Source organism: Lontra canadensis, unplaced genomic scaffold (assembly GCF_010015895.1).
Source record: "Lontra canadensis isolate GAN:19392208 unplaced genomic scaffold, GSC_riverotter_1.0 scaffold12, whole genome shotgun sequence".
Lineage (NCBI taxonomy): Eukaryota > Metazoa > Chordata > Mammalia > Carnivora > Mustelidae > Lontra > Lontra canadensis.
In genome coordinates, this window is record NW_022631006.1 from 16,515,138 (window position 1) to 16,535,519 (window position 20,382).

Consider the following 20,382-nt stretch of genomic DNA (forward strand, 5'->3'; position numbering starts at 1 on the left):
AATAGCAAAGAATAAAATAAGCATAAGATAGATTAGAAATTAAACAGTGGTAGGAGCACCTGGGTGTCTCAGTCAATTAAGCATTCAACTCTTGATTTTGGCTCAGTCCATGATATCAGGGTCAGGATTAAGCCCTGCTATGGAGTCCGAGCTCTGCACTCAGTTGGGAGTTTGCTTGAGGTTCTCTCTCTCCCTCTTCCTCTGCCCCAAAATCCATGCTCTTATGCGCTCTTTCTAAAATAAATAAATAAATCTTTAAAAAAATTACACAGTGGCAAAATTAGTAGTCAGGTTTTTGAAAAATAGAAGAATTTAAACAGCTGATAAACTACAATTTAAAAAAGAGTATCTACAGGGAGGCTGGGTGGCTCAGTCATTAAGCATCTGCTTTTGGCTCAGGGCATGGTCCCAGGGGTCTGGGATCGAGGACCACATCGGGCTCCCTGCTCAGTGGAAAACCTGCTTCTCCCTCTCCCACTCTCCCTGCTTGTGTTCCCTCTCTCTCTGTGTCTCTGCCTGTCAAATAAATAAATAAACAAATCTTTTAAAATAAATAAAAGAGAGTGACTATAATAGTTCTAGGACTAAGAATTTTAGAATGAAGAAATTAAAAGTAGGAAATTCTCATAACTATATACTGATATAATTTATGATCAAACTATCATTTTGATTGTCACTATCTATAAATAAAAATCCCAATACTGATACAGTAAGTTTAATAAGTATTTAACAAATGCTTACTATGTATATGAAGTCTGGAAAAATAAAAAAAAGACACAGTTCTGCCCTCAACAAGTTACCACTTTAATACAGAATGAGGGTAAATGAACAGTTACAGGATTCATGACACACTATCCAGCACTGCTGGTTTTGCTTTTCAGATTTAAGGAAAACTTTTTCTCTTTTCTCTTAAGCAATCTATAACTTGAAGCAATTTGTAAAAATATACCTTTGTTAATAAAGATGAAGTAATTTTCCCCCTACCTGATCACTAGAAAATTCAGAAACAGAGTAATCTTATTTTCATGCAATATAGTTATTTGGGAAACTTCAGTAAGAATCTGTTCTCCTGGTATTAGGACATATTTGGAAACTTTAGTTATATTACCAAGGATCTGACTAAATGTCATACTTCAGAATGATGCATAAAATTCAGTATGACCAGCTTCACAAATCTAAGGTTGACTGCAGGTGTTAGTATTTATTTATTGGGTTTTCCTTGGCTTGGCTTCCTAACCTCTAAAGGCTTTTAAAATTCGAATCTGAGATTCCTTATGAAAAGTCCCAGCAAATAAACTCAAAAGACCTATGTGGGCAATCACTATTGTTGCTGTACTTACATAAATAATCAGATCAATTTTAATGAGACTAGCTTTATTTTGTAAACAGATTAGTGTTACTTTGATAGAAATGGTGGTGATTATAGAGGAAAAAATGATGCTTCAACAAAAAACTATAGCACACCCTCATGGGTATTCATTCTAATCCTGTTCATTGTCTTTAAGATTTTGTTACCTACTAGGCTACCTGGATAGCTCAGTTGGTTAAGCATCTGACTTCAACTCAAGTCATGCTCCCAGCGTCCTGGGATGGAGCCCTGTGTTGGGCTCCCTGCTTGGCCAGGAATCTGCTTGTCCCTATTCCTCTGCCCCATCCCAAGTTCGCGCTTGTTCACTCTCTTTCTAAAATAAATAAAATATTTTTAAAAAAGGATTTTGTTACCTACTTGTTAACCAGACTGCATCTTGAATCCTTCTAGTTTCTAATTTTTCCCCACCCTCTGACTTTGAATTACTAACAATTCAAAGTGTCCTTTTCCCAAAGCCGTGCAAACTGAAGCTGGACAACTTAAATGTAAACTTCAGAGAAATCACCACAACAGCTCATATATGGAAAAATTTTGTGTGTTCCTATGTGTGTCACCTCAAAAATTCACCAGATCGGGACGCCTGAGTGGCTTAGTCAGTTAAGTGTCTGCCTTCAGCTCAAGTCATGATCCCAGAGTCCTGGGGATAGAGTCCCACAGTGGGGTCCTTGCTCAGCAGGGAGTGTGCTTCTCCCTCTGCCTGCCACTTCTCCTGCTTATGGCTAACAAATAAATAAAATCTTTAAAAAGGAAAAAAAAAAATTCACCAGATCACTTAATGACACCGTCAGAGACATTCAAAGCGTAAACCAGGAAAATATGTCATAGTTCCAGTGCCTTATCCTTATTTCACCTGAACATGCTTCAAGTCCAACATCTAGAAAATCTTCTGGGCTAAAAACTGGTTCCAATCATTAACTGTTATTTTTCTTTTGTTGCCCTAGAAATACTCAGAACAGAGACAGGTTCAGTGGGTAATGGGACAGTCTACCAACTCAGTTTCTGGAATGATATTTCTTGAAGTTTCAGATGGGGGAATGACAGGTTTCAGGACATGCCACCCCCAAATACAATACCTTGGCATATTAAATATTTTAAGCTGAAGGAATATGAGAAATGGTATGTGAAGGAAGGACTTTCTGACCTTTCCTGAAGCAGGTCATAAACCCCTCACGTGAAAGGTACCCTCCCTGGACCTAGAGGGAAGGAACATTTTTATATCCAAGACACAGCAACACCAAGAAGAATCTGAACAAATAGGCCTTGTTACATTTCCCCCAGCTTACTACACTTACCTCATACCCTTTGTCTTATCACATCTTTCCACAACTTTCCACTTTTCATCTGACCTAGCATAAAAACACTCAGGTTTAACCATTTCTCAGGTCTTCATTTTCTTATGAAGTGTCCTGCATCATTAAAATTTACATTAAATAAATTTGTATGCTTTCCTCTTGTTAATATTTGTCAGTTTAAATTTCAGACCTGATCATAGACCCTAAGAAGGTCAAGGAAAACTTTTCCTCCCCTACAGCAGTTTATTACAGAATACTGTGGCAAACACACTAATGAAGGTATGTTCAACAGATTGAAAAAATATGAGAAAGGAGTAATTAACATGGTCAAGATTAGTAACAAGATGAAGAAGGACTTTACCAAACAGGTGACAACAGAGCATGGCTTTAAGGTATGATTAGGAACTTCTTAGAAAAAGAACAAGAAAAGGAAAGATTGAAGAATTTTTCTAAAACTTCAAAAGTAGAGGAGGCGCTGTGATAAAGCAGAGAAACAGTGAACCTGAAGACTTAGATAATAGTCCTGATTGTTCCACTATTTATCTTAAGCAAATTAAACTTTCTGGACCTCATTTTTCTTTTCTGGGAAATGAGGGACTCACATATTAGAGAAGAGTCTCAAACTATAATAGAAATATAAATAAGGTCTATGGGGCGCCTGGATGGTTCAGTGGGTTGAGCCTCTGTCTTCGGCTCAGGTCATGATTCCAGGGCCTGGGATGGAGCCCTGCATCGGGCACTCTGCTCAGCAGGAAGCCTGCTTCCCCCTCTCTCTCTGCCTGCCTCTCTGCCTACTTGTGATCTCTGTCTGTCAAATGAATAAATAAAATCTTTAATAAATAAATAAATAAATAAATAAATAAATAAATAAATAAGGTCTAGGGTAAGATCTGAAATCCTAACAGGTGATATGGATGCTCTTGGTCACTGATCTATATACTTCATGTAATAGGGCATTAGGTCATCTCTATAGGTTCCTTGTACCTTCGAAGTTTATTTCAAATCATTTTTCTATTATTTTGAAATTTTTTAGGCAAATATGATTTTGAGAAGGATAAAACTGAAGAAGAAAATTACAAGGTAGAAAAATGAAAGAAAACTATAAGGCAAAACTATACTTAAAAAGTAATTTTCCGGGGCACCTGGGTGGCTCAGTGGGTTAAAACCTCTGCCTTCAGCTCAGGTCGTGATCCCAGGGTCCTGGGATCGAGCCCCACATCAGGCTCTCTGCTCAGTGGGGAGCCTGCTTCCCCCCACCCCTCTCTGCCTGCCTCTCTGCCTACTTGTAATCTCTGTCAAATAAATAAATCTTTAAAAAAAAAAAGTAATTTTCCTTTATGACTAAATAGTGTTTACTCTCTGAAAAATAAATATTTAATAAAATCACTTATGCAATTAACATGATAATGTATCTCTCAAAATCTTTATAAAAAGAATTTATTGGACATATTGAATAAGCAATTTAAAGGTGCAAGAAATGAGAAATACCAAAAAGTAAATTATAATCTACAAAATAGTGATGTACAATTTGAAAACATAAAGAAAAACAATCCCATTTTTAAATAATGAGGAAAAACAGTTAAATATTTGGACATCAATATAACTTGGGAAGTCAGATATTTATTCAAAGAAAAGCATAAGACTACAATAAAGCATGAATAAATGGAGGCTTAGATGTAAAGACTAAAGATAGCAAATAATACAGTTTCTTTTTTTGTTTTTTTTTTTTTAATTTTTCAGAGAGGGAGAGAGGTGGGAGAGGCAGAAGGAGAGAGAAAATCCCAAGCAGACTCTATGCTCAGCACAAAGCCCCTACCTGCAGCTAGATTTCACAACCCTGAGATCATGACCTGAGCCAAAATCAAGAGTCAGATGCTTAAGTGACTGAGCCACCTGGGTACCCCTACAGTAAGGTTACTGAGGACTATTTAGTGAAATTATTCTGGAAGAATAGAGAAAAAATTAGATTTTATTTTAAGTTTCGAAGCTCAAATTATTATAAAGCAGTTTTCAAATCCATATGTGATATTCTGATTTATGCTAAGAAATATGTATTTGTCTTCATCCCTTTTCTGGCAGAGAGCTCCTAAAACATTTGGAATTTTCTAAATGAGGAAAGCCAAACTCTACCTTGTCTCCATACCTTCCAATATGTCTCTTCTGTCTGGCTATTCCAGAGTTCTATCCTTTCATAATAAGCCTGTAATCTAGGAAATAAAGTGTTTCTGAGTTCTGTGAACCACTTTACCAAATTAATCGAACTTACGGAAGGGGTTGTTGGAACCTCAAATCTACCATCAGTTGGTCAGAAGCACAGACAACAACCTGGACTGAGTAGAGTACATTATGCCCAGATAAAGAATAGATGATTAAAAGAAATGAAGGTTCTCATAAAAGTCAAGATGGATATACCTGAATATATACAAATAAAAACCTAATGTATCAAATTCAGCTAAGGGGCAGGATAGAAGATCAACAAACAAAAATCAGCCATAACTGGAAAAATGTGGAGAAAGGGGAATCTTTAAGCACTGTTGGTAGAAATGTAAATTGGTACAGCCACCATGGAAAACAGTATGAAAGTTCCTCAAAAAATTAAAAAACTAGGAGTGCCTGGGTGGCTCAGTGGGTTAAGCCTCTGCCTCAGCTCAGGTCATGATCTCAGGGTCCTGGGATTGAGCCCCACCCCCACCGCCTGCCTGTCCACCTACTTGTGATCCCTCTCTGTCAATAAATAAATAAAATCTTTAAAAAAAAATTAAAACTACAACTATCATATGATCCAGCAATTTTACTTTGGGTATTTATCTAAAGAAAACGAAAACACTAATTCAAAAAGATATATGCACCCCCATGTTCACTGCAGCATTATTTATAATACTCAACCGATGGAGGGGTGCCTGGGTGGCTCAGTGCATTAATGTCCAACTCTTGATTTCAGCTCAGGTCATGATGTCAGGGTTGTGAGACTAAGCCACATGCTGGGCTCTGCTCTCATTGGGAATCTGCTTGGCCCTCTGCTCCTCCCCCACTTACGCACATTCACTCTCTCTCCACTAAAATTTTTTTAAAAAAAGGGAGAGCTGGAAACAATCTAAGTGTCTATCAATGGATAAATGGATATCCAATGGAATATTATTCAACCATAAAAAAGAAGGAAAGTGCCATTTGGGACAATATGGATGTACCCCAAGGGCATTATATTAAGTGAAATAAGTCAGAGAAAGACAAATACCATATGATTTCTCTTATAAATTTTTTGAAAAGGAAAAAACCCAAGTTTATAGATAGAGTGGGCAGATTGGTAGTTGCCAGAGATGGAAGCTGGGATGGGAAAAATGGGTAAAGGAGGGCAAAACATAAAATACAAACTAAAAAAAACAAAAGCAGTTGATAGAAAATAGGTACAAAAATTTTGAATCATATTCAAAGTACTGACTTTGTGTGTGTGTATATATATATACATGCACACACGTTTATATATGCTGATGTATGACGTAGGTATATTACATATAATATATATAAAAACACTGATCCAGAGCTATATTGCTACAATAATGAAAATAAAATACATTCCAAAAAAAATTTTTTTTTAAAGATTTTATTTTTATTTATTTGTCAGGGACAGAAGGAGAGAGAGTGAGCGAGCACAGGCAGACAGAGAAGCAGGCAGACAGAGAAGCAGGCAGAGGCAGAGGGAGAAGCAGGCTCCCTGCCGAGCAAGGAGCCCGATGTGGGACTCGATCCCAGGATGCTGGGATCATGACCTGAGCTGAAGGCAGCCGCTTAACCAACTGAGCCACCCAGGCGTCCCCACATTCCAAATTTTTAAGATGAAACCAAATATTACATATTCTTAGACATTTGCATAAAAATTAAAACCTCAAAAGCCAAGAAAAAAAGTCATTTTTCTGTGCATTATCAAAGAATAATTTGAAAAGGAAAAAGAATCAAATTTACAATAACATCAAAAAGAATAAAGTGCTTAAGAATAAATTTAACCAAGGAGGCACAAGACTTGTACTCTTAAAACTATAAAACATTGCTGAAAGAAACTAAAGATACTCTGAATTAATGGAAAGATACCCATTTTCATGTACTGGAAACTTATGATTGTTCAGATGCCAATATTCCTCAATGTAATCTACAGATTCAGCAATTGCCTTGGGGCACCTGGATGGCTCAGTCAGTAGAGCATGTGACTTTCGATCTCAGGTTCCTGAGTTCAAGTCCCACATTGGGTACAGAGCTTACGTTAATTAAAAAAAAAAAAAAAAAAAAAAAGCCAACTGACTTTTTAGTGGTAGACAAGCAGATCCTAAGAGTCATATGGAATTGTAAGAGATCCCAAATCATCAAAATAATTTTATAAAGAACAAAATTGGAGGGCTCATATTTCCTGATTTCAAAACAACACGAAGTAACAAAACAGTGTGGTAGTGGCATCTGGGGAACAGAATTGAGAGTCCAGAATAAACTCATACATTAACTTTGTACAAGGATGCCACAAGTGTTCAATGGAGAAAGAAAAGTCTCTTCAGCAAATAGTATGGGACAACGAATACCTGCATACAGAAGAATGAAGCTGGATCCTTACCTCATATCATATATAAAACTTAGATTAAAAATAATATAAGAAATAGATCAAAACCTGTATATAAAGGACAAAACTATAAAGCTTTTAGAAGAAAACATGGGGGAAATCTTTATAAGCTTTGATTAGGCAAAGGTTTCTTAGATAGGACACCAAAACCATGAACAACAAAACAAGGGATAAATTGGACTTCATCAAAATTAAAAACTTTGTGCATCAAGGGACACTACCAAAGAATGAAAAGACTAACCACTGAATGGGCAAAAATAATTGTAAATCATGTATCTGATGAGGGTCTAGAATCAGAATATAGAAAAGAATGCTCAAGGAGCCCCTGGGTGGCTGTCATTGGATGTCTGCCTTCAGCTCAGGTCATGATCCTGAGGTCCTGGGATCAAGCCCCGCATGGATCCCCATCGCTTAGCAGGAAGGCTACTTCTCCCTCTCCCACTCCCCCTGCTTGTGCTCCCTCTCTCACTGTCTCTGTCCAATAAATAAATTTTAAAAGTCTTTTAAAAAATTAGAAATGTAAAAAAAAGAGAATGCTCAAAACTCAACAAAGACAAGCAACCCAATTTAAAAGTGGGCAAAGGACTTGAATAGACATTTTCCCAAAAAGATTTATACAAATGACCAATGAGTACATGAAAAGATACTCAATTTCCTTAGTCATTAGGGATATGCAAATGGAAATCACAATGAGGGGCACCTGTCCGTCCCAGACAGTGGAACATATGACTCTTGATCTCAGTGTTGTAAGTTTGAGCCTCACAGTGGATGCAGAGATTACCTGAAAACAAAATCTTTTATTTTTTTTTTAAAGATTTTATTTATTTATTTGACAGACAGATTACAAGTAGGCAGAGAGGCAGAGAGAGAAGGAAGCAGGCTCCCTGCTGAGCAGAGAGCCCGATGTGGGGCTCGATCCCAGGACCCTGGGATCATGACCTGAGCCGAAGGCAGAGGCTTTAACCCACTGAGCCACCCAGGCGCCCCTGAAAACAAAATCTTTAAAAAAAGAAAAGAAAAGAAAATCACAGTGCGATACCACTTCACATCCACTAGGATGACAACAGTGAAAAATAAAACAACAAACCCCAGAAAGTACTAAGTTTTGACAGGGATGTGGAGAAATAACTGTCTTACATGCTGGTAGGACTATAAAATGATACAGCTACTGTGGAAAATAGTTTGGCAGTTCCTTTATAAAGCTAAACATGGAATTACCATATAGCCCAGAAATTCCATATCTACATATACACTTGGAAGAATCAAAAACAAGTGTTCAACAAGAACTTTCAAATCAATGTTCATACAGCACTATTCATAATAGCCAAAAGTGGAAACAACTGAAATTTAGATAAATGGATAAACAAAAGGTATTCATACAACTGAATGTAATTTAGCCATAAAAAATAAAATACTGATACATGCTATAACAGGCTGAATCTTGAAAACATCATGGTAAGTAGCCAGACACAAAAGGTCACATATTGTGATTCCATTTATATGAAAGATTCAGAATAGGTGAACCCCTCAAGTCAGAAAGCAGATTAATCTTTGCCAGGGACTGTGAGTAGGAGAGAACCAGGAGTGACTGCTTAATGAATACAGGTTTTTCTTTTGGGGTGATGAAAATGTTCTAGAACTAGATAATTGTGATGATCACCCAACATTATAAATGTACTAAATGTCACAATATGTACACTTTGGTAAATTTTATTTGCATTCTGCCACAGTTTAAAAATTATTTTTAATTAAAAAAATTCTTGCATGATAAAATATAATAAAGTCTCATATCAGGAAAGGCAATGGAAGAGTAAAACTGTGGCAAAGGTAATTTTTAAAAGGTTAATATCTGAATTACATATAAAGATTTGACACAAGATATAGGATCAATATCCAAAGTTGTCAGGCTACGTGGTTAAACTGATACACAGATTATATACCAAGAAATAATTACAGTAAAATTCCTCACATAAAAATGGAGAAGCTACTAGGAAGTAAATGTTTATTAAAACATTTTTAAGGAATCATTATATTCTAAATGTCTCATAATAGAGTTAAAAACCAAATGTGGTCAGGCCACAGGGAAACAAATTTAAAATCTCCAGTGACACCTGCCCTTTCTCCTGTGGTCTCTTAATCCAGTAATTGTATTATTGCCATTAAAGGTTGCAGTTATTTAAAAAAAAAAAATCTCCAGTGACATAGTGAAACTGTTCTGGAGAACAAGCTGACAGACAATATGTAACTGGAACTATAAAGAAGCTTATCAGATACTTTGACCTAGGAATTTCAGTTTGGGGACTACTTTTAAAGGAACACCCTCAAAGTAGGAGAAGCAGGAAATAATCTGAAGATAAGATATTCACAGCCATGACAACTAACATGAGAAAATACAAAATAATTTGTATAGTCAATAAAAAAGAGTTAAGCTAAATGAACTTTTATTATTGCTTAAGCACAATGGAATATATGTGCCTATACATGTGTGTATATATATGTATCTATTTAATATGACAACTGTGTAACTATTTGATAGGTTAAAATGTATGTAAAGATAATGCTAATGTAAAGCACAAAACAGTGCTCCCATTGATTTCAACTCTTTATATACAATGAAAAGAATTTGGAATAAGACTTTAAAACTCAACAGGCTCTTTTAAATAAGTTGTAGAGAATAATAAATTCCTGGCAATTATTTTCCAATCACATTCTTTACTCAAAGATCAGTAAAAAAAAAATACAGATATGGGAAAAATAAAAAGTTTTTCAGGATAAACTGTAAGTTTAGAATAAAGTCTTAAATGAATTAAGATATTAAATAAAGGTATTTTGTTTTACGCTTACTATCTCTTTCTGTTCAGATAAAAGTTTTCAGGCCAATTCCTCAACAAGACTTAGAGGAAAATATTTTCAGTGTATTTTTTTTTTAAAGATTTATTTATTTCAGAGGGTTATGCCTTGATCCCATGACCCTGAGACCATGACCCAAGCAGAAATCAACAGTCGGACGCTTAACCAACTGAGCCACTCAAGCGCCTTTCATTGAATTTAAACGATAGGGGCACCTGGCTGGCTCTGTCAGAAAAACATGCAACTCTTGATTTCAGGGTTGTGAGTTTGAGACCTAGGCTGGGTGTAGAGATTACCTGCAAATAAGATCTTCCAAAAAAATTAGCCACATTTGTTTAATAAAAATTCAGGGTGCCTGAGTGGCTCAGTCAGTTAAGCATCAATGTTTTGGCTTAGGTCATGATCCCAGGGTCCTGGAATCGAGTTCTGCATTGGGCTCCCTGCTCAGTGGGGAGTCTGCTTCTCCCTCTGCCCCTCTCCCTCCACTCGTTCTCTCTCAATCTCTCTTTCTGACATGTGTCCAAAAATAAAATAAGTAAATCTTTTTAAAAAAATGTTTTTCAGATGATACTTCATTCAGTCTACATGGATACACTTTAAAATATCAAGGAAGGAGAAAGTGAGTTAAACGTATGCAAAGTATAACACCCAGTGCACATAATAAATAAATAAATACATACATACATACATACATACATACTATCACTGGGGGGGGAAAACAAAGACCGAGGAAATAATATATGTAAAGTATATATTCATATAGATGAAGAAATATGAACAACTGTCAAAAGACCAATAAAAATATGTTGAATAGATTTAAAAATATAACACTGTGCAGTCCTCACTGTACAAGGAACCTGTGCACAAGTACCTGCTTAAACAGTGCTCTGAACAGTTGTTGCCATAGAAGCCATCATAAAAAGGCAAATTCCAGCTTTGAGACATTCTGTCTGTTCAGAAGTTGAAGGGAAAAAGCTTTGTAAAGCAAAAGTAGTGAAAGGTATAGTTTAAGGGAACTGACCTAAGAGATATGTCCTGTTCAAACTTTACTATTGGAATTTCTCGCACTTCCTAAGAACCTGCCAATTAGAGAGTTACACAGATTAACAGCTACTGTCCACTTATCGAAGTTGATACCCCTGGAACAATTAAGCAGTGATAATTCATTACATGGTACTACAAATTTGTTCAATTTCTTTCACTTCTCTCCTAACACTGAAATGAAGCAAACTGCAACTGGAGGGAAGAGAAAAGAGAGCAGCATTGAGCCTTCTACTATGGCAGTCTCCCCAGATCTGCATATCTCCCAGAATCCATTTATCAAAACTACTCATCTTCTCCTCCTAAGCAAAGTTTTCATTCATTAGCCTAACAAAACATATCTTTTATCACCTCTCCAAAAAATTTTATAGTCATAAGAACTAACAGCATTTTTAAAAAATCAACTCACCTGAAGTTCATTACTTAATAATGGAAAACATGAGAAGCTTTTTAAAGTCTTCTTTAATATTTGTCTATCCATTTAAAACTTGCTTTCCTTTTAATTTCACCACCATCATACCTTCTCTCTATATGCATATAACTTCACACTCATTAGAGACTATAATAATGAAGATTTTAACTAATCCTTGTAAACATATTATATTTAAATTTTTTCAGCATAACATTCATCAACTGATTCTTACTTTGCTTCAACTTATGAAAATCACCGACTCTATCCTTGGTAGCCTGCTTTAGTATATCTGCTTGAATTCTGGGTACACTCTCCAAGTTCGGGCCTGGAATTAAACGCTGAAGAGGGTTGGAAGGGTTCTGTTTTGAAGTTCCAGCATTTCCATTGTGATGTCCATGAGAATCTATAGCATAAAAACATCAAACCAAAGTCATATTTTGCTGAGGAATTTCACAAGACCTGCTTTTGAAAAGGTAAGACAACTGTTGTTTGAAACTGCGTACTCAGGCAGGGTTTTGGGGGGAAGGGGGGGCTTTATTCTAACTTCTTTAATCAAATCTGACAGCTAATGTGATTTTAGCTGTGAGAAAATCACTAATAATTTCTAGGTAAGTATCTCTAGTACTGATTTTATAGACATATCCAACAGAGAGATATATAATAGAAACCCAAAGATTTTAATGGGATTAAGACCTGTATCTTTGGAGGCGCCTGGGTGGTTCAGTTGGTTGAGCGTCTGCCTTGGGCTTAGGTCATGATCCCAGGGTCCTGGGATTGAGACCCATGTCAGGCTCCCTGTTCAGCAGAAAGCCTGCTTCTCCCTCTCCCTCTGCCTTCCTCCCTGCCTACTTGTGCTCTCTCTATTTCTCTGTCAAATAAATAAATAAAATCTTTAAAAAAGAAAAAAAAAGACTTGTATCTTTGGGGCACCTGGATGGCCTAGTCGTTAAGCATCTGCCTTCGGCTCAGGTCATGACCCCAGGATCCTAGGACTGAGCTCCCTGCTCAGCGAGAAGCCTGTGTCTCCCTTTCCCACTCCCCCTGCTTGTGTTCCCTCTCTCACTATGTCTCTGTCAAATAAAAAAATAAAATCTTTTAAAAAAAATTTGAAAAATAAAAAAAAAGACCTGTATCATCTTCTCCCTTCAAACTCTGTATTGCTGTCAGAAATCTCTGGTCTCTAAGTCATTTTCTTTTCTTTCTTAAAGCGTTTATTTATTTATTTGCTGGGGGTGGGGGAGAGAGACTGTGTGCGTGCACAAGCAGGAGAAGAGGAAGGAGAAGGAGAGAGAGAAGCAGGTTCTCCACTGAGCAAGGAACCCAATGTGGGACTTGATCCCAGGACCCTGGAATCATGACTAGAGCTAAAGGAAGATGCTTAACCAACTGAGCCACCCAGGCATCCCATCTCTAAGTCATTTTCATCTACACAGTGACTCAGAACTGTTAATTTTTTTTTTCAGTTCACTTATTTATTTTTAAGTAATCTCTACACCCAATGTGGGGCTGAAATTCAGGAGCCCAAGATCAGGAGTCATAGACTCTACTGACTGAGTGAGCCAGTATTAAATCTTGATTATTTCTCTCTTTCTTTTAAAGATTGTTTAAATATATTTTAAAGATTTTATTTATTTGACAGGGAGAAAAAGAGCACAAGCACAGGGAGCGGCAAGCAGAGGGAGAGGGAGAGGCAGGCTCCCTTCTGAGCAGGGAGTCCGATGTGGGACTGGATCCTAGGACCCTGGAATCATGATCTGAGCCAAAGGCAGACACTTAGCAGACTGTGCCACCCAGGCACCCCATAAAGGTTTTATTAAGTAATCTTTACACCCAATCTGGGGCTCAAACTCACAAACCCCAGAGATCAAGAGTCACAGGCTCTACTGACTGAACCTGCCAGGCCCCCATGCTAACTCTTGATTCTTTCTTATTAGTTAACTCCTGGATAAAACTTTCCTTTCCCCTACTCCCTTTCTTCCTCATCAAAGCCTTGATTTAGATCCTTACTATAATTAATTTTAATCATATCAATTCTCATTTTAGAGGAACATTTCTATAAAATCAAATACATATCCAGTAGAAGACAGATACGTTTATAAGTAAGGAGTAGGGAGTTGAATACAGATGGATGTAGTTGTTAATAGAAGGACTCTGTGAGATAAATTTCAACACATTTTGAAAAGGGTAAACACAAACAGACTGGCAGAGATGAAAGGGAACATAGTCCAGACAGGCAGAACAAATAATTCTTCTGCTCTTCAGAACACTTCAGACTAAGTGTACTTTTAAAGGATTATTTATCCCTGAGCTTTGATCAATCACTGGGAAATATGTAACATTAACTAGAATGAATGCTACTTCACCATGTTATTAAATGACATGTTTTATTCACTAATAACACTCGACCAGTAAACTGGTTTTCAAATGGAATTTTAAGAATATGACTTCATACCTGGAGCCATATTTGGGGAGAGAGGTTGTCCAGTTGGAATATGGGAGATTACTTGATGACTTTCATATTGAGAAACGGAAATAGAGGGTTTCCTTAGAGCTAAAAGAAAAGATATCCATATTATTCCTGGCAATATGATTTCTAAAAACCAACCACCATGAATCTATTTGCACTGCACTAATCCTATGATGCTTATTTTAATTTTATAATCTTTATAGTTGATATATTAACTAATTAACTTATGGTTACTAAAGAAATGAAACATTGTACTATCCATCACAGATTTTGGTGACCAATAAATCTGACCAGGATATAAAATAGATGGAACTCATATATCTGGACACCACTATATCCCCATCACCCAGAATAAATGGCACATAACAAAAGCTCAACTAAGATTTGATGAATGAAAAAATAAATGAATCTCTTCAGATACAGCAAGATCTTTTTCTATTGATAGTACAAATAAAAATCGACATTTATAGATTAGGTAAAGCAATGAGAATATGCTACTCTAAGATTTTAAATACTCAGATTTTAAATAAAAATTAAATATGACTGATGGAACAATGCATTTTATTTTTGAAGACGGAAAATTTATATTTTGTACAAAGAGCTTTACTAAGAAAGATGTACATCTTCTAGTGGGGACCTTATTCTCCCTTAAGAAATGAAGGCAACAGTGAAAGATCATTTTCCACTCACTATCACTAACGCTACAGTTTCCCTGGGCAGCTTAACAAGATAGAAACAAGAGAGCAAAGAAACTAGAGAGCACAGAAACAGGTAAGAAGAAAAAAACAGAGAACCCATCTGTAAGATATGATTAGTGGCACATTTTATTCTTCTAAAACTTTGGTGGCAGAGATGATGTGTTCTTATCTCATCAGAGGAAGATCAGCCTTCCTTACAGTTCGGGGCCATACAACTAGGTTCTGATCTGAGGATATAAGCAAAACTGAATGTGCCACTTCCAGGTATGGCAATAAAATCTGTGCAAATCACCCACAATCTCTCTTCCCTTTCTGCTGCCACTCAGGATGCTACATGTGAAGATGAATGTTATCAAATAATGAAAGAGACACTACTTGGGAGGACAGCTACAAGATAATCATCCAACCTATATCAGACTTTAAAATGAACAATAAATAAATAAAGTGACTGCAATTGGGGGTTGTTTGCTAATATAACACACCTGATGAATTCTTTCTTTCTCTCTTCTTTGTGGGGGAGGGATAGAGGGAGAGGGCGAGAGAGTCTTAAGCAGGTTCCATGCTCAGCACAGAGCCAGACATGGGACTCAATCTCATGACCCTGAGATCATGACCTAGGACAAGACAGAGGCTTCCCCCAGGGGTCAGAACAAATGATGACCTAGAAAACTACTAGTGGGCTTGAAGATAAGTGACAGTGCTAATCTCACTCTCCAATTTCTACAGAGTTCTTCAAATTCTTTTTCTATATACATGTAAGTATCTAATGTTTATTCCTCAAAAATGAGATATTATACTTGCTTTCTTGTACCCTGCTTCTTTCATTTAAAAAATCATAAATATATTTGTATGTTAATAAATACAGTTCGACATTATCATTTTTAACAACTACATACCATACTTTATGGATATAATATATTTAATGAATTAACCCTCTGTATAACACATATAACTTTTAGTTTGTCATTATAAACAATTTTGTGTTATGCCTTTTTACATCTACACGATAGAGTAAATTCTCAGGGAAGTACTAAGCAGTAGGGCAAGAGCAAACAATAATTTGTATCAAAGCATTTCTAACTTTCTATGTATTTTACCCTGGTCCTCTCCATTGAGGACTATTAAGAGCCAGGGGAAAGTATATAAATCAACAGATAACACCATGCTGCCATCAGATAATATTAATAACTAGGCTACTAAAAGATATATCATTGATAAAGCCATTATTAAGGAAAAGTACCAAAGATAAAATGATAAAGCCTAGTTATGATAAAGAAAGAACACAGGAAATAAAATTGTAGCACAGAGCATTTACCCTACTACTCGTGTTCTGCATTTTATATTTTCTATAAAGGAGAGCTATCTGTATGAAAATTCAATCATTCAACAATATCTATTAAGTGTCTATTATATGCTAGGCACTGTTATAAAAAGCTGGAGATTCAACAGTGAACAAAATAGACCAAGTTACTGTCCCCATGAAGCTTACATTCTTGTTGGGTAGATAATAAGTAAACAAGAATATGTATAAAATATAAATGTCAGAGTGAAAAGTGTTATGTATAAAGTAAAACAGGGAGATATGATAGAGAGTGGTAGAAGATTCTACTTTATATATAGCTTGGTCAGGGGAGCCATTTTCAAAGAAGAGACATTTGAGCAGAGTGTTTAAATCACTTTAAATCATGTCTGAACCAACATGGAGTGAAAGCATTCAGGCAAAGACCATCAAGTACACACAAAGACCTTGAGACAGGAAATGCATAGCATATCTGAGGAACTGCAAAGAAAGGAGTGAGGGAGAAGTGTTAGAAAGGAGGCCAGAGAAGAAAGAAGGATCTATATTAGAGACACAACAATTAAAACATTAGGAATAATTGGTTAGGGGGCTGGGGGGCTGATGGCTGGGACTACATTTGGCAATTCCAAAGGAGGCAATAATGTACTACTAATAATAACAGTAGCTCCTATTTTCTGACTGTTTGGTATAAAGCAGGCACTAATCTCATGTCACCCTCAAATCTATGTGAGATAAATATGCCTTTCACAGATGAGGAAACTGAAACTCATGACAGAAGATATACATTTCACTTGACTTAAAAATTCAAAGTAGTCATTTCTGGAGAAAATCACTGAGATGCTTATAAAAGGTGATAGAAGGTTTAGGGTTAATCCTCCTTCACTTCTCTATTAGACCTCAGTTGCAGTCCCTACTCTGAAAGCCAAAACAGAACTGTCCGCATTTCCTTTTTCCAACAACAGGGCTACAACCTCAAAAATGTTCAAACCTTCCAGTTTTTGTCTTAAAGGGCATCACAATCCAGTGACGAGAAGTAGCGAGAAGTTACATGGCACTAATAGGCAACAGTCCTCAACTCTGGGAACACTGCGCCATTACAGATACCACCATGGACATACTGCATATGGGGGTGGTACGCAGGTATCTATATTCATTAAAAGCTCCAAAAGTGGTTCTGCTGCATAGCCAAGAGAATAAAAGACAGAATAAAAAGCATAAGCTTTGGAATTAGACCAGGACTTAAATCACGATTCTGTAATTTATTAACTGTATGATTTTGGGTTGATGACTTCTAAAAGCCCTAGTCTTCATCTGAAAAACAGGAATAATGCCATTTACCCTGCATGATTGTTTTGGAGGCTAAGTAAGAATATTAACTAATGAATTATGATATAAGCCAGAAAATGGTAGATGTTCAATATATACTGAAGTTGTCTAAGTTAAGTATTAATCCTTAAATGAAAAAAGAATCCAAGATTCATGCTGAAAAAACAAAAACATTTAAATGTAGAACTGCTGGCCCTAGCCAATATATTGAGCTTCATGAATACATAGTTTGCTCATATTCAGGGGATCCTGATGAATGTTTACTTATAGTAATGTTTTGGGAAGTTATGAAACTCTAATTGGTAAGTGCCTATAAAAATATTAATCATCTTAAAGCATGAACATTAAATATAAAACAATGATACAACATTTTAATGTTCCTTTGTTCTGCATATACAAACAGATATAACATGCTTGTAAACTGTTCAAATACGAGCCAGTAGAACCATCCCCACCCTCTGAGCAATATAGATACATATCTAAAGAGACTATTAAAATGATATTCTCATGTGGCTCGTAAGACCTGGCCTGTGAACTCCATATCCTTCAATTAGCAATAATCGCGCCTCGGATAAACCTCATTGGCTACGATACTGCCACTGCGCAAAGCTTACTCCACATCCTTCAAATTTGGAGATCCATATATATAATTTCAAAAGAGCAACACAAATTTCCACTGCTAGCCATGACATAGAAGCCAGCACTGGACTTACCCTCTCACACCCCAGACTTTTTTTTAATATGGACAAAAATATTTAATAAGACAACAGTTTTCAGGTACTGGACAACCAGCAGCACAAGACTAACTCTTGAAAGAAGGGCTATATACATGAGATGGGCAATCTCAGTGAGCAGAAGAGGCAGAGATCATCAGAGTTTGGGCGGCTAAGATGGTTGGAATTTGTAAGACAGAATACTACAGAGAAAGAAGCTGTGTGGGGTGAAATGGAGGAGAGAGATCTGCATGGATATTCCTCTTGGGTCTTTGGCTGAGGCCTCAGCTAATATACACACAGGATAAGATTCTAGAGGGGCTAACAGAAAGCACTTGCTGCTGCAGGGCTGAGAGCTGAAAAGAAACAGGTCATAAAGCACTTGAAAACAATGCATCTTTGGGCCAGCCACAATAGAGAATCTTTCCTGACCATCCTGGGCATTCAGATGAGATGCTACAAGGCCTCCTTTAGAAGTAGGGATCATACCGTATAGTTAAGGGCCATGCCTTCAGATGAAAAACAAAATCAAAACTAAACTGTCCTGACAGCATAAAATCAAGTCTGACAGAATCAAGAGCACTGACCAGTAATTTAACTGTCTGCCAGAATAAAACTCAGCACCCTTTAAAAAACAAAACTTCTATACTATAGCATTCATACAGCACACAATAAAATTACTAGACATAGAAAGAAGCAGGAAATAATACCCATAATCAAAGAAAAAAAGCAATCAAGAGAAACAGACTCAAAGATGACCCACCTGCTCAAACTACATACAAGGACCTGTAAACAACTGTTTCTCTCTCTCTCTCTCTCTCACACACACACACACACACACAATTTAAAGGAAAAAATGGAAACATCCAGTAGAGAAATGGAAACTAAAAAAAGAACCAAACAGAAATTCTAAAACTCAAAACATGTCTCAAATGAAAAATACACTGGATGGGTTTTGAACAACAGACTAAACACCATAGAAAAAGGGTCAATGAATTTGAAGACAGATCAAAGACATTAAACAAACTGATGGAGAAAAAGTACTGCAAAAAAACTGAATAGAACTTCAGCGAACTATGGGATAATATAAAGCAGTCTGAAATGCATGTATCTTGAATTCCAGAAGGAAAAAAAAGAGAACACGGCAGAAAAAATTTGAATAATATCTGAATTTGAATGAAGGCTGAAAGTTTCCCAAATTTGGTGGAAAACATCAACCCACATATTGAAGAACCTCAGGGAATCTCAAGCAGGACAAATACAAAAAAACCCAGGAGACCATTTCAACGTATATCTTAGTGAAACTCATGAAAACCAAAGCTATAGAAAAAACCTTAAAAGCAGTTACAAAAAAAAAAAAAAAAAAAGCATACTATCAGTACCTGCCTGGCTCAGTTAGTAGAGCATACAATGCTTGATTCTCAGGGTATGAGTTCAAGCTCCACACGGGCATAGAGCTTACTTAAAAAAAAAAAAAAAAAAAAAAAAACCACAGTAATACAAAGGCACAACAAAAATAATGATGGCTAGCTCAGAATCAACGAAATCTATAAAACAGTGGAATTGTATTTTTAAAATGATAAAAGAAAGAAATCAACTTGAATTTCTTTCTTTTTTTTTTTTTTAAGATTTTATTTATTTATTTGTCAGAGAGAGAAAGTACAGGCAGCCGGAGGTACAGGGAAGCTCCCCACTATGCAGGAAGCCCAATGAGGGACTCAATCCCAGGACTTTGGGATCTTGACCTGAGCCAAAGGGAGACACTTAACCACCAAGCCAGTCACCCAGGGGTCTCCTGAATTTCTATATTCAGTAAAAACATAACTCAAAAATGAGTATGAAATAAAAATGTTTTTAGATAAACAAAAGTTGAAAAAAAATGTGTTGTTAGAAGACCTGCATTTCAAGAAATGTTAAAGGAAGTTCTCCTAGCTGAAGGGAAAATAATAATCCAGATAGAGATCAGAACCTAGGAGCACCTGGGTGGCTCAGTTAGTTAACCATCTCACTTGGTTTTGGCTCAGGTCATGATCTCAGGGCTGTGAGATCGAGCCATGAGTAGGGCTCCACACTCAGCAAGGAGTCTGCTTAAGATTCTTTCCCTCTCATTCTACCCCTCCCCCTGCTCTCTCTCTCTCTCTCTCTAATAAATAAATAGATCTTTAAGATCTTTAAGAAAAGAAGATTCTCTCTCTCCCTTTCCCTCTGTCCCTGCCCCCACAACTCACACACACTCTCTCTCTCACTCTCCCTCTTTAAAAAAAAAAGAAAGAAAGAAAGAAAGAAAGAAAGAAAGAAAGAAAGAAAGAAA

At 36.5% G+C, this 20,382-nt stretch overlaps 1 protein-coding gene and 1 non-coding gene across 4 annotated transcripts in view; both read right to left on the bottom strand.

The window, feature by feature from the left end:
* GOLM2 (golgi membrane protein 2) overlaps positions 1-20,382 on the bottom strand; it is a 119,604-nt gene that overhangs the window by 34,015 nt on the left and 65,207 nt on the right. For all 3 annotated transcript variants that reach the window (XM_032856623.1, XM_032856622.1, XM_032856621.1), the window contains exons 7-8: positions 14,020-14,118; positions 11,800-11,970 (exon numbers count right to left, since the gene is read on the bottom strand). In XM_032856623.1, the coding sequence (XP_032712514.1) occupies positions 11,800-11,970; positions 14,020-14,118 (270 nt within the window). The remainder of the gene's footprint in view (positions 1-11,799; positions 11,971-14,019; positions 14,119-20,382) is intronic.
* Positions 17,836-17,969, bottom strand: LOC116867558. The gene has a single exon (XR_004382609.1). It is a non-coding gene; the product is annotated as a U4 spliceosomal RNA (small nuclear RNA).